This window comes from Melopsittacus undulatus, chromosome 9, assembly GCF_012275295.1.
Source record: "Melopsittacus undulatus isolate bMelUnd1 chromosome 9, bMelUnd1.mat.Z, whole genome shotgun sequence".
Taxonomy (NCBI): domain Eukaryota; kingdom Metazoa; phylum Chordata; class Aves; order Psittaciformes; family Psittaculidae; genus Melopsittacus; species Melopsittacus undulatus.
Genome location: NC_047535.1, coordinates 28,893,293 through 28,913,911, shown reverse-complemented (window position 1 = coordinate 28,913,911; position 20,619 = coordinate 28,893,293). Strand labels below are relative to the sequence as shown.

Sequence of the window (20,619 nt, the reverse complement as noted above, 5' to 3'; positions counted from 1 at the left end):
TCCAGGTTCCCCCAGCCCAGCTCTCTCAGCCTGGCTCCAGAGCAGAGCTGCTCCAGCCCTCGCAGCATCTCCATGGCCTCCTCTGGACTCACACAAACAGGTCTGTGTCCTTCTTGTGTTGAGGGCCCCAGAGCTGAACACAATACTCTGGGTGGGCTCTCAGGAGAGCAGAACAGAGGAGAATCCCCTCGACCTGCTGCTGATGCTCTAGGGATGCAGTCCAGCACACAAGGGGGTTCTGGGCTCAAGCGCATATTACCAGGTCATGGGGAGCTACTTGTCAACTAACACCCCCAAGGCCTTCTCCTCAGGGCTGCTCTCAACTTAGTCTCTGCCCAGCCAGTATTTGTACTTGGAATTGCCTGAAACCATGTGCAGGATCTTGCACTTAGCCTTGCTGAGGTTCACATGGGCCCACCTCCCGAGCCTGTATCTGTAAAGCTGCTGAGCTTTTACCCTACTCTAATGGATATTTGTATTTTATTAGCTCTAAAGACAATCTATTTGGGGAAAAGAATGAAAACAGCCCTCCTAAAATAGTTTTACAGCTTAATGATACCTGCAATGAAATATTACATTGTACACTGAGACTGCATGCAGGCTTCACTGAGAGGGTGGAACTGATCACAGGGTCAGAACACCATGACTGTGTCCTTTGCCAAACTGCCCATCTCAGTCTCCTTTTCATAAGGTGATGGTGATACCTCACAAGGCTGTTATGATAATTAGCTGATGTGAATAAAAGTACATGGCTCGAGGGGTAAAGTTTTTTGTACCTGCAGAACTTCCAGTGTTCCCAGATTGCCTTTTGGTGTGGGATTACAGAACATCTGTTCTGTTTAGTCCTCCTAGTATTGCTGTTAACGTTTTGGCAAAGGCACCTGGAACACAGCATAGATGCATATGTATATAATATCAGAAGTCAAAACGAGTGTATTCAGGTCCTGTTTGATTTATAGCCTGTCAAACACAAAGAATAAACCAATCTTGTGTTTAGCTTGATGGCTTAATTTGCACAAAAATGGGAAGGTCCAGAATTTAGTGTTTCTTGGCTCAGGACCTGCCCCAGATTGCTACCTGTAGTAAAAACTGTAGGGAATGGGATCTATAAATGCTTGTCAGGCCAATAGAACTGCCAGGCTGCAGTGAGACCCAGAACCTGGGCTACTCTGAGAGTGCATTTTCCACAAGGCAGATAAGAGGTGTAAGCAAAAGTCTGCACAATGCTAGGAGGAGGGGAGGGGTGAGCTGGAGCCAGCAGTTTAAAGTGGAAACTCTCAAGGGATGATTATGTCCATCCATGCTGACCTGAAGCCGAAAATCCCACACATTCCCAGTGCCTACATGGGCTTTGCTGTTCCTCCCACCCAGTCCCTCATTCCTACTCATTTGTCTGTTTTTCAGGGTCAAAGCTGTTCCTAGCCAAATGGAGAGCTAGTTTCCTTTCATGTGAGTGGAGCAATATGACTTGTTTGCTTTTCCTCCTTCACCTCCTGTTCCCAAATGATAGTTCCCCACCCAGGCGAGGAGCAGGGGTGATGACTGCAAGGACAGGGGTAGACTTGCATCTCTACAGCACCCAGCTTATTCCCACAGGACATAGCTCCTGCTGCAATTCACTGGCTGGGAGGACGTTTGAGTTGCACAGCTTGACCCAGAGGAGGCCACGAGGATGATCAGGGACTGGAGCACCTCCCATATGAAGACAGGCTGAGAAAGTTGGGGCTGTTCAGCCTGGAGAAGAGAAGGCTGCATGGAGACCTCATAGCAGCCTTCCAGTATCTGAAGGGGGCCTACAGGGATGCTGGTGAGGGACTATTCATTAGGGACTGTAGTGATAGGACAAGGGGTAATACATTTAAACAGGGAAAGCTCAGGTTAGGTATAAGGAAGAAGTTCTTTACTGTTAGGGTGGTGAGGCACTGGCACAGGTTGCCCAATGAAGTGGTGAATGCTCCATCACTGGCAGTGTTCAAGGCCAGGTTTGACAGTCTCTTGGGTCTGTGTCTAGTGAGAAGCATACCTGTCTGTGGCCGGGGGTTGGAATTTGAGGATATTAAGGTCCTTTCCATTCTATGATTCTGTGTGAGCAGAACACCTTCCTAAACTGAAAGACAGCACAAGGTATCCTTGTTAGGACAGATGAGCAAGAGAGGCTGAAATCCAGTCTGCAAAGCTGCTAAAAGGAAATTAAATCTTTCACTTTTTGACCACACAGATTAAATGGGAGGAGAAAATGTTGGCTATCTTCAGTTAGCTTGTGGCATTGAAGAGCAACCATCAAGGGAAACAGTCTGCCTTCTGAATAGTCATTGAGCAAGAGAGTGGATGCAGCAGATAAAGGAAGATGACGCTTACCTGGAGAGGTTCAGCAGCAAAGAGCAAACATTAGTGACTGGGGATTACACACAGGGGGGAAAGGAAACACTAACTGGAGTGAAAAGCAATGCAAAAACCTCAGGAAATCTGGGTTCCTCGAGTGTATTCTTGCAGAAGTGTGGACTGCTTTAAATCTCCTACTGCAATTCTGCTGTTGTGGTCAAGTTCTCATTTTGTAGTTTAGAGAAGAGGCATTTGAAACTCAGCTTCTGCAGTATTTACATAGGTAAGACTTCCTGTGTTTTAAGATTTTTCCATGGACAGGTACGGGCTCTTAGAGGTTACTTTTGACTGGGTAAGGACTTGGAATTTGCACAATTACCATACCTTAAGTATTAACAGATCCTTCCTAATAGGAAAATTATTTGAATTTAAGATCATAGCTTAGTTTCTCTAAACTCCACATAATCAATTTACTTATGCTTCAGCTTTCTTTCTGCACTTTCTAATTGTCAGCTGTAAAGATTCAAAAGCTGCACAATATACAACTCTTATGCTTGTCACTGGAAATGGCACTGTAAGTAATGCCATGGTGCTAGAGCAGTTTAGGACTATTGCAAAGTCAGGATTTGGTCCTGGGAGTAAACTTCAGTCTGCTCCCAACTCTGCCTCATAATTGAGAACTAATGAGTCCCTCCATGGTTCAGCTCCACTCTTCTGAAAGATGGAGGGGGTTTGTCTCTTGCCTATCCTCATGTCTGTATGTACCAAGGTGCCAAGGTTTCAGATCAGTGAGCAAGACTGTGAGGATGCTCCTCCTCAAGACAGCTTTACTCCATTCAGCTCAGTGCCAGCAAGAACAGGGTCCTACCCACCCAAGTCACAGGTAGGTGCTGCCACTTCTCACCCTGTGATGGCACTTGAGCTCCTTTGAAGCTCCTTTGACTCCACCTCAAGAGTCAAAATAACTGGTTACCTTGTAGAAAACTAAGTTGAAAAGTCTTTGATAGGTTTTCCTGTGTCAGTAGCTGAATAGAAGCAGGCAGCTCCCACCAGTACCAAATCTGGCATGAAGGGATGCCAAGGCTGGGAGCAGTGGGATGCAGGATGTGAAATGGAGACAGTGGCTGTCCTGGGACACTCTGCAACCCAGATAAAAGAGCAGCAGACCAGTTTCACAACACCATCCTGATCTGAGGACTGAGGAGATGCGGGAAGGCTGCACCCCTCTCCCCCAGGATACCTGCAGGACTAGCTCCACGTAAGCCTCCTCCCCTCCCCTCTGACTCAGCTCTAATGCTATGCTCAGCTTTTCACTCTCCTTCCTCAGGCAACTGTTCACTTTTCCTCACTCCCCCTTTGCTGTCCGGCAGCTTGATATGGCTCAACACACCCAGCAGGCAGAGCTGGCTCCCCCCCGGCACTTCCAGGATACCTGTCTGCACTCACCTGAGCATGGGATATAGCCTCCCTCTCCCTTGCCATGATTTGTGGGGCCTTATCTCAAGCTCCAAGCACTCTTGTATCCCTCTCCCTGTGAAGTCTGAAAGTTTGGGGGACACACGGAAGTTGTGGGAAGGTGTTGGAATGCACAGGATGCTCCCACTAGCCCAGTGGAGCAACACTGCAGCTCAGGGAACAGATACTACTTCTGCTGTGAATTAATTCATTTATTTGATGGTGAGACAGAGAAAGCATGAAGAATCAGAGCAAGAAAACATGCCTGGAGTGGATTCCTGGGCTGCTATGCAATGATGTTGAGATTCCCCTTTTTGTTCATCCAGCAGCCCAAGGATCTCAGTGGCTTTTCTGACTCAATCAGGACACAGCTCAGTGTGGGACGGGTCAGAATGCCCATGCTCTTTCATGCCAAGATAGGAAAGGCCATGCAAGCCAGGGGTTTGGCTGGCAGCCTCAGCAGGCTTTGCAGATTGAAGTTATTTTAGAATAGTCTAGTCTTGCTTTTCCTCTGAGGGTTTCTTGCTTAACACAGGGGCCTGAGCAAGCAATTAGCTGCAAGGATAGGAAGATGTTACTTGTGCAGCCCTTTGTGTCATTAAAAGCAAATCTGGTCCAGGTCTGCTCGTGAGCAGGCAAGTGCATGGAGATACAACTATGTTCGCTTATAGGGAAGAGCTGCTCCTGGCATAGGACAACATGTACCAGAATGGGCACTCACTGCTCCTGCACACCCAGAGTAGAAGCAGGGAGATGCCTCTGCTCCTCCAGTGTGCGGGACCATCAAATAGCCACAGCCATGCTCACACCAGCCTAAGACTGAACTAGTGAGAAGACCCAATGCTGCTCTTGGAGCTGGCTGCATGCGAGGCAACTTCAGTCTGGAAGCATCCCAGCTTTGTCAAGCCCCCAAAAGCCAACATGGGTGAGTTATCTTATTGTAAGCATCCAAGACCTGAATTAAACATGGTTTGTAAGAGTGGGCACAACGCCACGCTGGAAGGTTACATGCCATTATGCCTTGCCCTAAAGGTGTGATGACTTGACTTGGGTCTCCACCAGCACGGAGATTCCTGCACCATGCCCTGCTGTGCAGAGCTGTGGCTGAGGGCCTGCCCAGGAGCAGTTAATGACACATGGCTTTGCAAGTGATGCTTTGCTTACTTTGAGTTTTATATTCATTGTACCAAATTAATAATTTACTGCTAATGGTTGAGGTTTGTTAGGGCTTTACCAGTTAGTTTAAAAGAGCCAGGAGGTGCTGTTTGTCCAGAAGTGAATTCTGAATTGATGTATTTTAATGCTTTACCTTCCTGCAGCAAACACTCATTTGTTCTTTGTCCCAAAGTCGAGTGAAGAAAGTGAACAACTTAAAACCAAGATTTGGGATTTGGTTTAAGGAAGGGTAGAAGACAATGTTTAATTACATTGAACTCTAAGGGATGTCTTAGATTTCAATAGAAAAACTTCCAAATTGTGAAACAGAATCAACTCAGATAAGGAAATAATCTTTCTTTTCCCTCAGAATGCTTGAAAGATGGAAAATCATCAATTATGCAAGAAAGCTCGACTCTCCTCCCGGCGAGTGACAGGGTCGCTCTTCCCCCCAGGACACTGCAGCTCAGCAGCAGCCGGTGACGTTCTGCCCGGGCCACTTTGCCTTCTTAAATCCATCGGTGAGGAGCAGCGGGGGCAGCGGCAGAGCCCCCCGCAACCCGCCCCATCCCGTCCCACCGCAGCGAGGGCTTTTCTTGGCGAAAACCTGCGATTCCGGCGTTCCTCGGGAATGAAAGAAAGTGACATGTTGGAAGTAGGGGGAGAAAGAGAGAGGAAGGGCTGTCCCTTCTCCTGCAGGGCGGGATCTTTCCTCTTGCTTGATCTATGGAGCCCAGCCCCTTAAATTGGCTCCCGGGAGCGCCCCGGCCACCAGCCCGACGGGGGGAGAGGCGGAAAGCGAGGGAGAAGCAGGCAGGCGGGCGGGCGGCCGGATCCCCCGTCCCGGCCCGTCGGTGTCGGTCCCGGCCCGTCCGCCCTCCGCGCACCATGCGCGGCCCCCGGCGCCCCGCGCCCCTCCGGCCCGCCCGCCCCTAACACCGCCCGGCTCCGGCGCCTTCCCCCGGCCGCTCTCCGGGGGGCGGGGAGGGGGGAGAAGGGGGCGAGAGGGAAGAAAAAAGTAAGGCTAAAAAAAATAAGGGGGGTGGGGGAAGGGGGACGAGAGGAGGAAGAAGGAGGAAAAGAAGAGCCAAGGGAAGCGGGGAAGGCTGCTCTCCTCTGAGGACAGCGCGCAGCACCATGCAGCTGGCGCCGCTGGCGCTGGCACTCACCACGCTCTTCATCGACGGCTTGAGGATAGGAGCGAGGAGGCAGAAGCTGCACCCCAGGCAAGGTAAGGGGATGCTGGGGTTGGGGTACTGGGAGAATGCTGGTGTGCTGCCCCCCGAGGGGTGGGGGGCTCGGCCTCCCCACTCAGGGGCGTGTGGTTCTCTTGCAGCCAAGCTGCTGGAGAAGCTCAGCGAGTACGAGATCGTGACTCCTACCCGGGTGAATGAGTTCGGCGAGCCCTTCCCCACCGATGTCCACTTCAGGCGGCGGCGGCGGAGCACCAGCGCTGTCCCCGACGCCTGGATTGCCGCCTCCGCCGCCTCCCACAAGGCACACTACAGGCTCTCCGCCTTCGGGCAGCAGTTCCTCTTCAACCTGACGGCCAGCTCGGCTTTCATCGCCCCGCTCTTTACCGTCAGCCTCCTGGGAGAGCCCGCCGCTGACCAGCGGCGCCTCTACGCCGAGGCGGCCAACGCCGACGTGAAGCACTGCTTCTACCGGGGACACGTCAACGCCCGCCCGCGGCACACCGCCGTTATCAGCCTCTGCTCCGGGATGGTGAGACCCGCTGCCCGGTCCCGGTCCCGGCCCCGCCGGGCGCCCAGCGGCGGCGCGCCGGGGCGGAAGCACGGAGGAGGAGCTGGACGAGGGAGGGGTGGGCATTGGGATGAGGACGGCCCCTTCCCTCCTCCCGCGGAATGGGGCTGGCGGCGCCGGGTCGCCCCTGTCGGGAGCTTCTTCCACCCCGCTTTTATCATTCCGTCGGGTTCCGGCAGCGGGTGCTCCGCGGGTCTGGGAGGAAAAACTGCCACCCAGCGGCACCCCGGCGGGAAGGTCAGCGGGTCAGACCCGGGACATGGACACCCTCCTGGCCCCGGAGTGCTGGCAAGGGCTGCAAAGGGGAGATGGAGGCTCCCGCAGGGCTGACCCCAGAACCGTCCTGCATCCCAGGGTATGGCCCGGCGGGTGATGAAGGCACGCTGCCTGGCAGCCCCTCTTGGTGCCCTGCTTTGCAGGCGGATGTTAGCAAAGGAATGAGCAGAAGGTCCCAGCAGGGCTTATAGCACCCTGGGTGCCTGTCCCATGTGTGCTCACGGGGGTCTCTGCTGGTCTCCAGCTGGTCGGTTGCTCCCCTGGGTGTGTCCACCCCGGCTAGTGCACATGTGTGTGCATGGGCACGCCTCCCTACCAGTTACTGGTCATGCATCCCAGTGTAGGATGGCATTTAGTCTTAGATATCTTGTTTGCCCGCCAAATCCCAATGTTCATAGTCACATGCAACTAGGAGTGTTGGTATTTTATCAGGAGCTGGGATTTCAGTGGCTGAACACCTCCCTCTGGTCCTCACATGTGTGTTGAAAGCCCGTCTCAGGGAGAGCTGCTGTATGAAAACCAGCATAACCAGATGGAGTTTCCCTGAGACCTCCAACGTATTGCAGCACCATCTCCCCTTGGGTAGGGGTGGTGTGGTAAATGGCACAGACACAGGGTCTGGTAGACATGCCTCTCTTGTGCTTCTGACATATGGATTAGTAATTTGCTTTCCGTAAGTTGCAGTGGGATGGCTGCAGGGTGCATTGCAGCCTGGTGTTGGTGTGATGGGACCTGAAGCTCACATGGGTCACTGCAGAATCGTTAACCACTCATTGCATTGGGTAGTCCTGCTCCATGGTTTGTCATTGCTCAAAGCTAACCCCCTGCTCCTCTCTGGTCCCTCTCAGTTAGGCACCTTCAAGTCTGACGATGGGGACTATTTTGTAGAGCCGCTGCTATCACTTGAAGAACAGGAGTATGAAGAAGAGCACAATAAACCACATCTAGTCTACCGACACCGGACACCTCCAATGAACTCTTCAGGGGACAGGCAGACTTGTGATACTCCAGGTACGCATTCTGTTACTGCTCTTGGTGACTTGGCACCTATGAAAGGGAACTCATGCAGTAAAAACAATAGGTTTGGGTGGGGCACAAGGGATGTGGAGTTGAGGGACCCCTCTGGAAATGGTACTGCGTGAGCTAGGATCAGGCTTGTGCTGTCCTGGAGAGTTGTGGTGCGCCTGTGCTTCCTAGTAATGGGTTAGAAAGAAGTTGTGGTCAGGAAAAATGTTAGGTTTCCGTTTCATCCCTGCTGAGGCTGGCAAGAGATCCATTGGGCTGTCTTGCCTTAAATATCCCATGAACATTTCAACTTGCTTTGTGTCCTCTCCCATGTGTAATTCCTAAACATCCTAATCTAATTTGTTCTCTGTCTGAAATTCTCTTTCTGTCCTTTAAATGACTTCTTGGTCTTGCTGTGCTCCTGGTCTTCCCTTCGCAAATGTGTTTGTGATTTGCAATGAGTTATTTCTTTCTAGTGGAAATGAGAAGGTCCTAACACCAAGCCTGACAGTTCTTCCCTTATTAATCACTTTTCCATGGTTCATTTTCAAAGGCCTTTTTCCCTCATGGCTCTTTCTCCACCAGCACCATCTCCCTGACCTCCTTGCTCCCTCTTTCTAGTCATCACACATATGAAAGAGCACAAGGCTTTATTTCCCCTTCATTTGCCTTGGTGAGCAATAGCCTTGCTCCTACTGTCCCTATTATCTACAGTGGCCTCCTGCTGCTCTCTGCTTCTTTGACTTCCTGATTTTCACGACTAATCCTCTCCTTTGGCAGCAAATAACTAAGTTCTCTCCTGTTTCACCTACTGTTTTGCCCTTCTCCTTTGGCCTGCAGCTAGGTCTGCAGGAGCTTTAAAGTTTAAACAGAGTAGACCTCGACTGGCTTCCCTTGTGCAGGCTGCAAGCCGCTCATGTGCTGCAAAGTAGGTGGAGTTACTCAGGGAGTAACGGTACCACTGGAGGAGAAGCGTGGTGCCAAACTCAGGCTTCATTTAACACGCGTGACTTGTTTGGCACCCATGACTGTGGATCGTGGCTGTGCTGTTGAGTTGTCAGTCTGTTCAGCTTGAACTGATCGTGCTATCTCAGAGGATGCTCTGTGACCAGCCAGGGCTGATGCACTAGGAACATGTTTTTCTTCTAGAAGACATGTGGACACATGTCCACATACAGGCATATATGCTGGGGGACAATGGTACCTCTCACAAGGCCATCATTGTTTGTTCTTCCAAGGGTTGCTGCTGGACTATGCCATTCTGGTTTCTCTCTTCCAGCTGTTTCTGCTCCCTTCTTTGAGATCAGATGCAGGAGACTCAGAACAGTTGGAAAGAAACACGGAATCTGGCACATTGCATCAGTAGCCCTTGGAGGAACGGAGCAGCAGATCACAGGACTCATTGAATCGAAGGTAGCTGGGAGGGCTCTGGCTTTGGCTTGTGGACTTCACTCTGTGCCATTATAACAGCCTGCTGTATTTCACCCTGCTGTGTCATAGCTTCCATTGTGAGGGTATTATTCTTCTGGATCATGATTCATAAAAATAATGCTCCATCTATGGTATTATATATATGATGTATGTATCTCTCCTCTTTTCCAACATGCTTTGCCTCTTGCTTGCCTTTATGTCCTTGCTCTTCTCAGTTGTTTTGTGTAGTGGAGGGAGAAGATCTTGCCTCTCATATGCAAGCTTTAAGGTTCCAGATGGGTGTGACAGTCTTACTTGTCCTCCTGTCCTCTTTCTCTCCATTTCCTGCTTCCTCTTTCACCATTGCCCAAGGTTTTGAAACAGAATGATGTATGGTGAAGAAGTCTCAATCACTTAAGTAGCAAGGGCAGGGCAGCTTGGGCAATGCTGAACCTTGGTGTTCCCCCTGGATCTGGTGGAAAGAAGGTATCTCCCATGTCTTTGGAGCAGAGGAGAAAAACCAAAATCTGATAGCACTCACTATTTTGAACAGGGTGCATCTGTCACTCCTAGCAGAGAAGAATGGTTTCATGAGAGTCTGGGGGAGCTTGTTAGAGCTGTAGGTAGTTGTGTGAATCCAATGAGAAGAATGTATGAAAAGGTGCATTTGCTTTGCAGGCTTCCGGCAGGGATTGAAATTTGTTCAAAGAGGAAATTAATGCAAAGTAAATCTTTGGTACCCACCCTGCAGTGAGCAAGGGAGCCTGCATTGCCGGGCAGTGGGGCTATTAAGAACAGCTTTCTGATAGTCTTTTTCCTGGAAACAATTAATAAGCAACACACTGGTGTGCCCTTGCCATGATGATGTAATTATAGACTTATTGCAGTATCCAGGAAAAGTTTCCCTCATGAATTGACTGACAGGTTGAGTAAAAGCTTTCATTTCCAGTGCTCTCCTGGTGTTACTTTTGGTTTTCAGCATCCTCAGGTCAGCTTAGAAAAACATATATTTGATTTTCTGTAGAAGTTTTAATTAGCCATTTCTGATAATGGTTTTAGGTCCTCTGACATATGAGATACTCTGCAGATGTTGTGAAAAAAGGCCTTTCTTCTCTGAACGCTGATGGATATCGAATGCAAACTGTGCTCTGCATATGAACTTTCATAGCACAACACCAGGGTCTCCTGGCAATGCACTTCAGCGTCTGGCATATAGCTCAGCCACCGCAATAAAAACTTTTGACAAAGTTTTCCTTGGGGTAACAGGTTAATGTAGTTTCAGTCATAGGAAATGGTGCAATTTCTCCTCCTTCCCTTCTTTTAGTTAGTACCGTGAATCAATTTGTCATCTGGTCAAGGATCTGGCAGAATAATTAGTTGTGCTTTACTGAATAGCCCTGACGGGATGAAGACTTGGCCAGGTAGAGAGCGTGATGTCAGTAGGTGCAGCGCCGCTACCACCCATCGCTTCACGATAGCAAGCTTTTCCGATCCAAATTATTAATATCCGCTTTTTTGAGGTGGAGGAGGAAGGGAAAAGAAATTCTGATCCTAAAAAAAGAAGAAAAGGAAGTGGCTCATTGCGAAGCTGGAGAGTGGAGCTTTCCTGCGCCCCGTGGAGGAACAATCTGACTCTAATGATAAAAGGCGCGTAGCTGCATCCTGCAGCTGTGTCCCTCTGTGCCGGCCGGTACTGGGGGGCCAGCAGCAGCAACAATCTGACCGCCCCATCCAGTCTGACCTCCTGCAAGGAGCAGACCAGCCAGCCCTACCCACTAGTTTCCATGTGAAACCCCAAAGGTTTGGTGTGGCAGAGAGATATCCAACTCCAGATGCCAATGGGATACTGCCTCTAGTCATCACCTGAATAAACCACTTTGGGCCACCTCTTGCTCTGCATCTTGTGTCCCTTTCTGCTGCCTCTTCGTTCTCTCACATTTTCCACGTTTTCTGTCATTGCTATGTTTTTTAGGTATATTTTGGTTGTTGGATTCTCTGGGGCTCTTCCATTGTTTTTTTGGGGTTTTGTGGTAGAGTTAGCATTTTACTAAGTCTTATTCAACTATTCTGCTTGTTGGCCACTCCTTGTTCTGAGAGAGATTGGTCTCCACCTGCCTGGTGGCACCAAGCCACAGTTGCCTTGTGTCCATGACTATAAATGCAAGAGTTGGGCTTTCTTGTCTCCCCAGTTCTGCTGCATGCTCAGCTATTTCATTGCTCCAGACTTTGCCAGTTCTTTGTTGCTTTTCCTGTGACCCTCTTGCGGTGCTTCTGAATGAACTCTTTTGGGGCAGCTCCTTGTTTGTTCCCACTGCATTCATTTTGCTGCTCTCCTGATCTGTGCTTTCCATTTCCTTCCCAGCTTTGTTAGTTAAATACCTCCCTGTTTCATATTTCTTTTACATTCAAGACCCACCAGTGGCTAAGATGAATGAATCAAGGACTAAATCTTTAGTGAGCATTAGCTGTTCCCATGACTTGTTGCTGGTCAGCCGTGCCTGTCCTGAGGCTGGCATGTTAGACGTGGGCTTCGAGGCTGTGTGTGAGGATCTTGCACTAAGTCCTGGCTCCTTAATGAGAGTGCTTAAAGTGGGAATATTCACTGCGGGCAAAACTCCTCATGCAGAAGCAGCAATAACACTCTGACGGTGCCAAACTAGCAGGAAGATGATTAGAGCTTTTCCTGTTTCTGGAGGAGAGCCAAGGGGCTGCAGCCAGCAAAGAGGCCTTCCAGCAATTTGCGCTGAGGTGGTGAGGTTTTGGAAGCAGGCTCAGAGGAGCACAGGACAGAGCGGATCTTATCTGGGCAGAGGTGGGAAAGCCCAGTGACTCAGCTGCTGAGGTTGCTTTCCAAAACCCATATGCATTACCAGCACAGAGAGCTGCTGGGCACAGCCTGGAGGCTTAGCACTTCCCAGAAATGGATGTAAAAGGGACTCAAATTTTCAGCTGGGTATTTAGCTGCAAGGTGTTAAAGCAGTTGGGCTACTCAGGAGGCAGCACATGTGTACTGCAGCTCCAAAAAGGCAAGGCTGTGTGTACTCATATGGGTGAGGAGGAGAAAAGAGAAAAGAAGCTGTGTGCATGTAAGTTGTGTTGAAAAGTTTGCTGTGAAAAGCACAAGACAAATCAGCATGAACCAAGTCTTGCCGCTGAGCTAGCGTGACATGGGCTTAATCAGTAACATGTCACTGATTTTTCAGTTGCATTAATGAGTAATTTGTAATATATTACCCTTTCATAGTAAATGTAACAACCCTTCATACTGAACGTGACACTAGGGAGCCCCCAGAGCAAAGGAGTGCTGCCCTGGGTCTTGAGCAAGCAAATGGTGCTGCCAGCCCCATGACTGCGATCTTCTTTCTGCATGATAATTAGCATCAGCCTGCTCAGGCTTTAGAGATAGCTGTCATCTCTTTCCCAGTGCCACCCAGATGAAAAGAGTCATTGATGAACCCATGGCACAAGGAGGAGATGGTCCTGCCACTATGTTCCCATGTGCTTGAGGAGTGGCCAGGTTGAAGTTGATAGGGAGTGGGTCTGCTAATGTGTTAGCAGTGCTGTGACCAAGGAGATAACATGAGTGAGGATGTGTTGGGCGTCTGGCACCATGGCTGAAGCCTGACTTTGTTCCTTTCCATGTATCATGGTCCCTTGTTTGTTCAGGTAAGCTCCTTCTCCAGCCTGAACTGCTGTTTGAGATGTATACCCCATGTTAGGACTGGCAATGGTGGGAACTGTGGCCGAACAGGCCAAAGGTGGAAAATTTCATACTCATTCTTCAGACCACTGATACATGTTACATTCTTATTTTATAGCAGGTTTGAGGCAGAAACTTTAAATGTCCTTTTCCACAGGACTCAATGTTTATGTTCTGGTGACTGGTCCATGATGAAGTCCCAGCTCCTTTTCAGTCAAGCTATTGGTCTAAAGCCCTCTTGTATTTTTGCTGTTCCTTTTGAACCATTTGTCTTCCTTCTATCTGTGACCTTACTTTGGTTTTCAACTCCTCCATCCAGCAGAACTTCACATTCTAGGTGTCTGGTTTCCAGGCAGGTCTTCAGGCAAATTCTGTGCTGCTGGGTCTCACGTAGCCTTGAGGTTGCAGATCTGCAGGGAGGTTTTCCTAAGCCTTTGCTTCCAGGTTGAGCAATCCCTGTGCTCTTTCAAATGTCTGTTTAAGCTGTCAGCTTTACTTTTGGCTTCAGGATAAAACATTGACTTCGTTCTTTCCCTCAGAAAAGTTTCTCATCTTGAGGAAGTGAATTGTAATTTATAGTAAGATAGTAATCATTTCAGGTTTCCTTCCCTCCCCAAACCGGCAAACGAGAGAGTTACGTCACAAGTCCCATATGCTAATGTAATTAATTCTATTTCTGGCTTCCTATTGAGGTAATAGCACAGTAACAGCCAACTAGTACTTGGTCAGATGGGCCTGGGATGTCAAGCATAAGCTTTTCCCATACTGACTTAGGAAGGGATCAGGCTGGGATGTTTGTGCTATTTGCTGTGTGCTGGCAAGTGAAATAAGGTATTAGACTGACTTTGGTTAAAAAATGTGATTACAGCCAATAATGCAGATCCCATACTGTGGTTTTGTTTTAGAATTTTTCAATGTGAGTTACAAGTGAGGTGCATGAATTATCTTGTTAGTATTAAAAATGTATCAAGCCTGGTACCCTAATGGTGGAAAACCAAGATTGTGACTGAACAAGTCATTATTGCTTGGTTATTGTTTTGCAACTGGAACATGGTAAGTGAAGAGAGTTAAATTACTCTCCTGGAATCAAAATTGATGTAATTGTGATATTTCAACTACTTTTACATCACCTGTGTGGACATCCACTGAAGAAGGGCAGGTGGGAGAAGCAGGGAGATATCAGTTTGGTCCTTTACATCTGTACCCCATAGCATATACTAGTGAATGTAAACAGGCTGACTATTCTGTGACTTCTGTGATGCCCCATCCCTGGCAGTGTTTAAGGCCAGATTGGATGGGGCCTGTTTTGTCATTACCAGTTGAAGTTTCTTTCTTTCTAACAGGATTTTTTTCTGATCTTTTGATCTTTCACTGAGTTTAGTACAAACCTATAGTGATCCCAGTGTTGTTCCTGTTGGCATGGTACCTCCTAGGTATCACTAGACATGAACATGGATAACGTGTTGATGCACTTGAGGCTGTCATGCACTGGGAGTTTAGTTAAGAGCAAGCAAATAAGCTTAGTAGTTCAGGTGCTCCAGTGGCTTGCAAAGCAGAAATCAGGTTCAGCAAGTGCAACCTCTAGAGCTCTTCTGGCAAATAGGTTTAATTAGCCCTGGCAGTGCCAAAGGCAGCATCTCTGGCTGTTTTCCTGATGTACTGAAACACCACCAGTGTATGTCAGTGTGCCCATTCATACCGGTGTGAACCAGAACCTGGCTCAAATACATGTGTACTCATAGATGAAACACTGGGATGTACTTTAGCAAATCGCCCAACCCCTTAAATGTATCAGGGTGGGTTTCAAGCTATTTTGCCATATTTTTTTAGTCATTCTCCAGGGCTAGTTTATTTTTCTTCTTGAACCAGTGGATTATGGAACTGGTATCAGTGACTTTCAGCACTGTAGCTTGCTGTCAACCATACCTTAAACCAATTTTGAACTACTTCAATGGTCCTTTTGTGCCTTGCGGTTGTGAGGTGCAGTTATTTAGTTATTTCTTCTCTGTAAGATGATCTTGAATCATTTTCTGCCACATGGTCAGCTCACATGTTACTATCTGCTTTCTTAAAGAGGCAATTTATTGTTTTGTTCATTAATCTGGTTTCTGTCTACTGTGTGAAATTGATAGCTGCTTTCACATACAACTTTTACCTTAGGCAGAAAAGAATTCTTTAAAGCTGGAATGCATTCTGACATACATCATCAGGAAAGGAAATGTCTGGAGTATGTGTGGTCTTTGGTGCTTGCATGGTATAAAAACAGAGTATTTTCTTACTGAGAGAAGTTGATTGGTGCTAATTGCAAGTCCATGGTTCTCAAGCATTCTGGTTCAAGCAGCAGGAAGAAAGGCAGGATCACCCTGAACAACATAGGTGGGCTCAGCATCACCTTGAGCCTTCGCAGCTCCGAGGTTGAGTCTTTATAGCCAAAGCCACTGCAGGTGGCAGTGGCTGGTTTTTGTATCAGTCATGCTTCATGCCAGTCTAAACTGCTCATGGCTCTGTAGTGTTGCTTTCTAGCCTTGAAGAGTATTTTCATAGGCTACAAACACAGATTCTAGCAGACTCTGGGCTTGACATGGGGGACATCTTTAGCACCATGCTCCTGGGCATGGACCTTTCTGAGCATCTGAACATTGTTCCAGTTGGAGATACAGGGAGCCACTTAGTAAAGTGTACATATGTAACTCAAAGGGGAGGAAGGTGGGAAATTATCAAGGTGTACCTGGGTAATGAGGGCTTGTGATCTGTTCCTGGAAACATTTCTCTTAATAGCAAAGAAAACTTCTCTGTAAAAGCCTTCTCTGTAAAATTTTGATGCTCCTGGAACAGTCTGGGAGGGACCATTTTTGAGCCCATACCATAGTATGAACAATATGGGCAAAACTGAACTACTTCTCCTTCATATTTCTCTAATAGTGGCACTTGTTAGAGGTCTGATATTTTACTGTATTTTCAATAATTCCAACCATGAAAGTTTGATCTATGCAGTTTCGTCCAGCTCTTGCTGATGAAGGCTGATACTTCAGTTGACCTCTCTGTTAAATAGGTTCAGATTAATTTGCATTTGAACGCTTTCTGGTTTGCAGATTAGAATGATTGGGCAAACTTTCATTTCCACTCTTGGTGCAGGATATCTTTCTCTTTGGATACTGGCTGGCCCTGAACCTTCATTTCCTTTCTGATGTAGGTCACTGATCTCACCTCTAAAGCCTGTTTCCCCTTTCTGTCTATAGCAGTAGCTCCAATTGTGCAGCCATGGAGCTATCCAGAGGCAGGATTAGTCCTGCTCATAGTTGTCTCAGTGTGGTGCAGGTCATGGCAGTTGCTGCTCCCATGTTACCATTCCTGATGAGAAGCTGCTGGCAGCAAAGGGATATTTGTATCTGTTGATATATTGAAAGAAAGATAGAGATATAAAACATATTGATAGAGAATTAAAGCAGACCTAAAGCTAAGAAAAATCATTTGGTCCAGCTTAGGACCTGTGTGGGTCTTCAAGAGGAGCCAGTTTCTATCCCATTTCCTGACAAAGAGAGCCTAAAAACATGGTTTGATTTCAGCCAGACTGACCTCTGTATGAAGAAGACCCATTTTGCCTCTTGCCTCTCTTTTCCAAGTGATGACAGACACTTCAGTGGCTGCTGTTGTACCAGCTACAGGCAGCAAATTCAGACCAGCCAAATGTAGCTGTAGCTTGTACTGGAGTGCTTGAACAAGGTTTGCTGCTGTGGCTCCTGCAGGTCACACAGTGACTGGAAGTGTGCAATAAATAACTTCCAAATGATGGTTTTATCATCTGTGCAGCTGGATCAGAGCAAGTCAAGGAGTGCTGTGGGCCAACCACTGGGCATCAAACTTTGTGTTAAATATCCTAGGTCATACATCCAGGAAAGGCCTGATAGTAGGTTAGTTTGAAAGGACCATGCTCCATTTCTACCTTGGAATAGTTGTTAATGTTATTAGCTCAAGAAAAAGATCATTTTCCCCTCTCATGATCTCTTTTATATCTCTTTTTTGGTGGCTGTTTTCCCCCTGCTGTGTGCAGCTCTCATGAACTTGGAGCTGAACTGGAATTGCTTGCATTGTCACGTCTTATTTAATTGTACAAATTACTTTCTATTCCAAGGACAAGTTAATGTAGAAATGGAAAGAATTAGAACTGTTGGGATAACCTATCACTCTTTCTTTTAATTTTTGGGTTTAACATAACAATAGCTACTATTTCAAAAGCAGTCCCTGGCTCTGCCCTGTCACACCTTCATGCAGGCAAAGTACTCATGTAGGGCCTGAGTCTCCCCTGCCCTCTCCCTTGAGATAGATTCAAAGTCCATTAATTAGTGGAAATCATCCATAAGTCAGCTCAGTGGCCTCTGGGCTGAGGCTTCTACTGCAAGTGGGAAGATGCCATCAAGGAGGATGTCACAGGATTTGGTCTCCTTTTTAAGTCCCACATAACAAAGAAGAAACCAGGCAGAAAGAAAAATGGACATAGACCTCCAGCTCTGTCTAAAGACAGTGCAAACACCATAGACTAGCTTAGTAAAGCAAGCTGTTAAATGGACATTATTCCAGCAGCCTTTTAGCCACCTCTTGAATCAGTGCATAGACTCACCCAGTACTTGAATTATTGATGTGTAGTTTGCATGGGTTTAAATTGTTGGTCTACCCATTGAGCTTTGGTTTTTTTTTGCAGATTAAAGCTCAACCCAACTGATTCCTGCCATGTGCAGATAGATGTTTTTCAGGTCATTTGCAGAGACTGAGAGCTTGCCAAGCAAACCATTCTTCTTCCTGATTTCTGTTAATATGTTAACACAATAGGAAACTTCAAAAAAGGCAAACCCAGGTGGAAAAACATTGCACCCTTTTTTGGTGCTGTGTGTGGCAATAGGAAGCCGTCGCTGTAAAACTGAACTTTTCTTCTGTAACAGGAGAAAATCTCACTTCTGCTTGATTCAATGGCAGCATGCTGCACCATTCAATAAGGGTATGGCTGTCGTGGCCGTTGTAACAGAGCAAGAGATCAGCAGCACCAGGCACAGTGAGTACTGGCAGTGCCTGTATGCAACTCCCGTTAATGCTGGTGGGGGCTTTATGGATGGGTTGAGAGCAGTGCCCTGCCATTAGTGTTTAATTTTTTACAGGTGAATGTGCACCATCTCTGAGTGTAGTTATATGCAAGAAAGATGGGTGAAGATAACAGTTCACTCCTGTCAAAGTCCAGGAGTGGCTTTACATATAATGAACACCCGCTCACTTGTGCTTGGTTTTACAGTAACTAGGCTGGCAAACATACTGTATGTGACTTGTCCAAATAGTGTGCTGTAAGTGTTGGAGTGATTCATACTTGGAAAGTAATGTCAGCTTTTGAAGGGATGATGGGGCTGACTTGATCTATGTGCTGGACAGGGGAAGTGCACTGATACTGTACTGACACTTGGCAGTGCTAGGTTAGCAGTTGGACTCGATGATCTTAAGGATCTTTTCCAATCTGAATGATTCTGTGACACTGTGCATGATCTCTGCAAAAACAAAAAGGTAGCTTTTGCTCTGTGCTGGCCATAGCTGCCTATGTTGGGCTGTGGTCCTACACAGTGCATCAGGTTGGGGCTCTTAGAATCAGACCTGGCATTTCATGTGTTTGGGTTTTTGGTGGAGTTTGAGTTTCTTTTTTTGAGCATGTGACAACACTAGCTGCAAGATTTCAGTGCAAGCCTAATGAATATCAACAACTCAAATACCTCCTATATAACGACTGTCTCTTCAAAGAATCCTTTGCCTTTCCCTCTTCTGTTGCCATCTGCCAGGGAAGCTGGAGGAGAAGATGCCTTAGCCCCATGGTTCCATTTAGGGCCCTGTGGAGCCATGGTGGTGAATAGTACAGAGTTCTGCCTTCACACTTCAGCCTTGCCTTCAGCATCACTTGAGCTCTGTTGGTCATCTCCTCATCCTTAATGCATTTTTTCCTTTAGCACTTCTATTTTTAAGTTGGTTATTTAAAAGGAAAATTCAAGGGACTGGCTGAGGGTGCAGAGAGGAGGGAACTGGTTGACGGGCTGTTAGCCCTTGTTCCTAAGTCTGGTCTTCTTCTCACCTTTAAGTTATTTGTATGCATAGTTGGCTTCCTGCACTGGTTGGCACTGAATGAGTCAGGATAATGTCATGGTTGCCCATGAAGCGGTGCCAGCATAAGAGCACAACCTTGCCAACACAAGGCCATTGATTAGTGCAGAGGAACTAGGGCAATCCAATTATAGCCACAAATGCTATTGGCTTTCTCAAATTCTTAGTCAAATAACTGCAGGCTCTCTGCTGTATTAAGGTGGTCTGGACTATATCAAGAAGGGAATTCATAGGGCTTAGGTAGTGCAGAGTAAACAGGATTTAATTTTTGAATACTGTATTACCTATTTACACATAGGACAGAAGGATAGTATTTTTCAGATAGGTAGAAGCTGGCTGAGCCCCTTTGCCTGCCCTTGATATTGGGGAATGTATTTTATATGTCCTTTTTTGGAAATTATTACAAAATATCCTAAGAGGAAACTACACAGGAAAAATAGCTAAGAAGTTTCCTATCATTTTGATCTTGTTTGAGCATTGAGTATTCCTTTGTTCCCTAATATTATGCTTCCTCTAACCTACTCAGTGGGTCAGATAAGGAAATGTGATATTTTTCACCACCATGACGAAATTAAGCTAAAGCTACAAAGACTGTGAGGACTGTAGCCTAGAGTCTTAGATGAGTAGTCCAGATCTGGCTTTATATTAAATGCAGAAGCAAACAGTCTCTCATGGATGAATCACACTCAATTAGCTACTTCCTATGATGAACTGATTAAAAATTAAGTGGCATCAAATAAGATTGATTTTGCTCTTACATTTAAATAATGCTATAATTACATACTAATCAGATGGTAAATCTTAATTGCACATGTTCCATATGTTTTATTTGCCTGTTCTCCCTCTTCACTTTGTCGTCTTTGTATCAGCATGGAGTATATTTTCAGGCTGCTTTTATGTTTGGCCTAATTGAATATCAAAAGCAGTATATGTGAAACTTCCTGAATTCTATTCTTTAGCCAGTGGCAGCTGTGCTATTAGATGACCTTTACCATTCCTGTAGCACAGAATAATAAAGGGAGGGGGGGAATTGAAGCCCAGCCGTGTTATTGTTAGAGACAGAAATAAATCATATATAATTGCTTCGCTATGAAGGCCAAATCCTGCCGTCCTTCATGCCTGAGTTAGAAATACAGGATTTGGACCTTTGTTTCCTGTGGTTTCCTGGCCACCTTGGACGTGCCCAGAATCCTCACACTGTCACTGCGGTGGCTAATTACCATCATGGGGCTCACGTCATGTTAAACTGAATGGCAGCCCAGGCTCCATCCCTCCTGCATGGGCAAGGAGACAGCTCTGCTGCAGGGAAGCCTTCATGGGAATGTCCACCTTGAAGTGCCATTGACTTCTGTAAGGTTAGTTTAAAGATTAAGAAAAGCCTTAGATGTTGGATTACATGGTGG

General features: G+C 47.1%; 1 protein-coding gene and 1 long non-coding RNA gene across 2 annotated transcripts in view; one reads left to right on the top strand and one right to left on the bottom strand.

The window, feature by feature from the left end:
* Positions 1-3,971: 3,971 nt before the first annotated feature.
* Positions 3,972-6,732, bottom strand: LOC117436643 (uncharacterized). The gene is made up of 2 exons (XR_004549954.1): positions 6,102-6,732; positions 3,972-5,556 (listed from the first exon to the last, which is right to left on the bottom strand). It is a non-coding gene; the product is annotated as an uncharacterized lncRNA (long non-coding RNA).
* Positions 5,564-20,619, top strand: part of ADAMTS9 (ADAM metallopeptidase with thrombospondin type 1 motif 9) — an 82,308-nt gene continuing 67,252 nt past the window's right edge. The window contains 7 exon segments of the mRNA XM_034065862.1: positions 5,564-5,643; positions 5,645-5,738; positions 5,740-5,787; positions 5,790-5,888; positions 5,890-6,163; positions 6,269-6,657; positions 7,821-7,983. Of these exon segments, the coding sequence (XP_033921753.1) occupies positions 5,564-5,643; positions 5,645-5,738; positions 5,740-5,787; positions 5,790-5,888; positions 5,890-6,163; positions 6,269-6,657; positions 7,821-7,983 (1,147 nt within the window).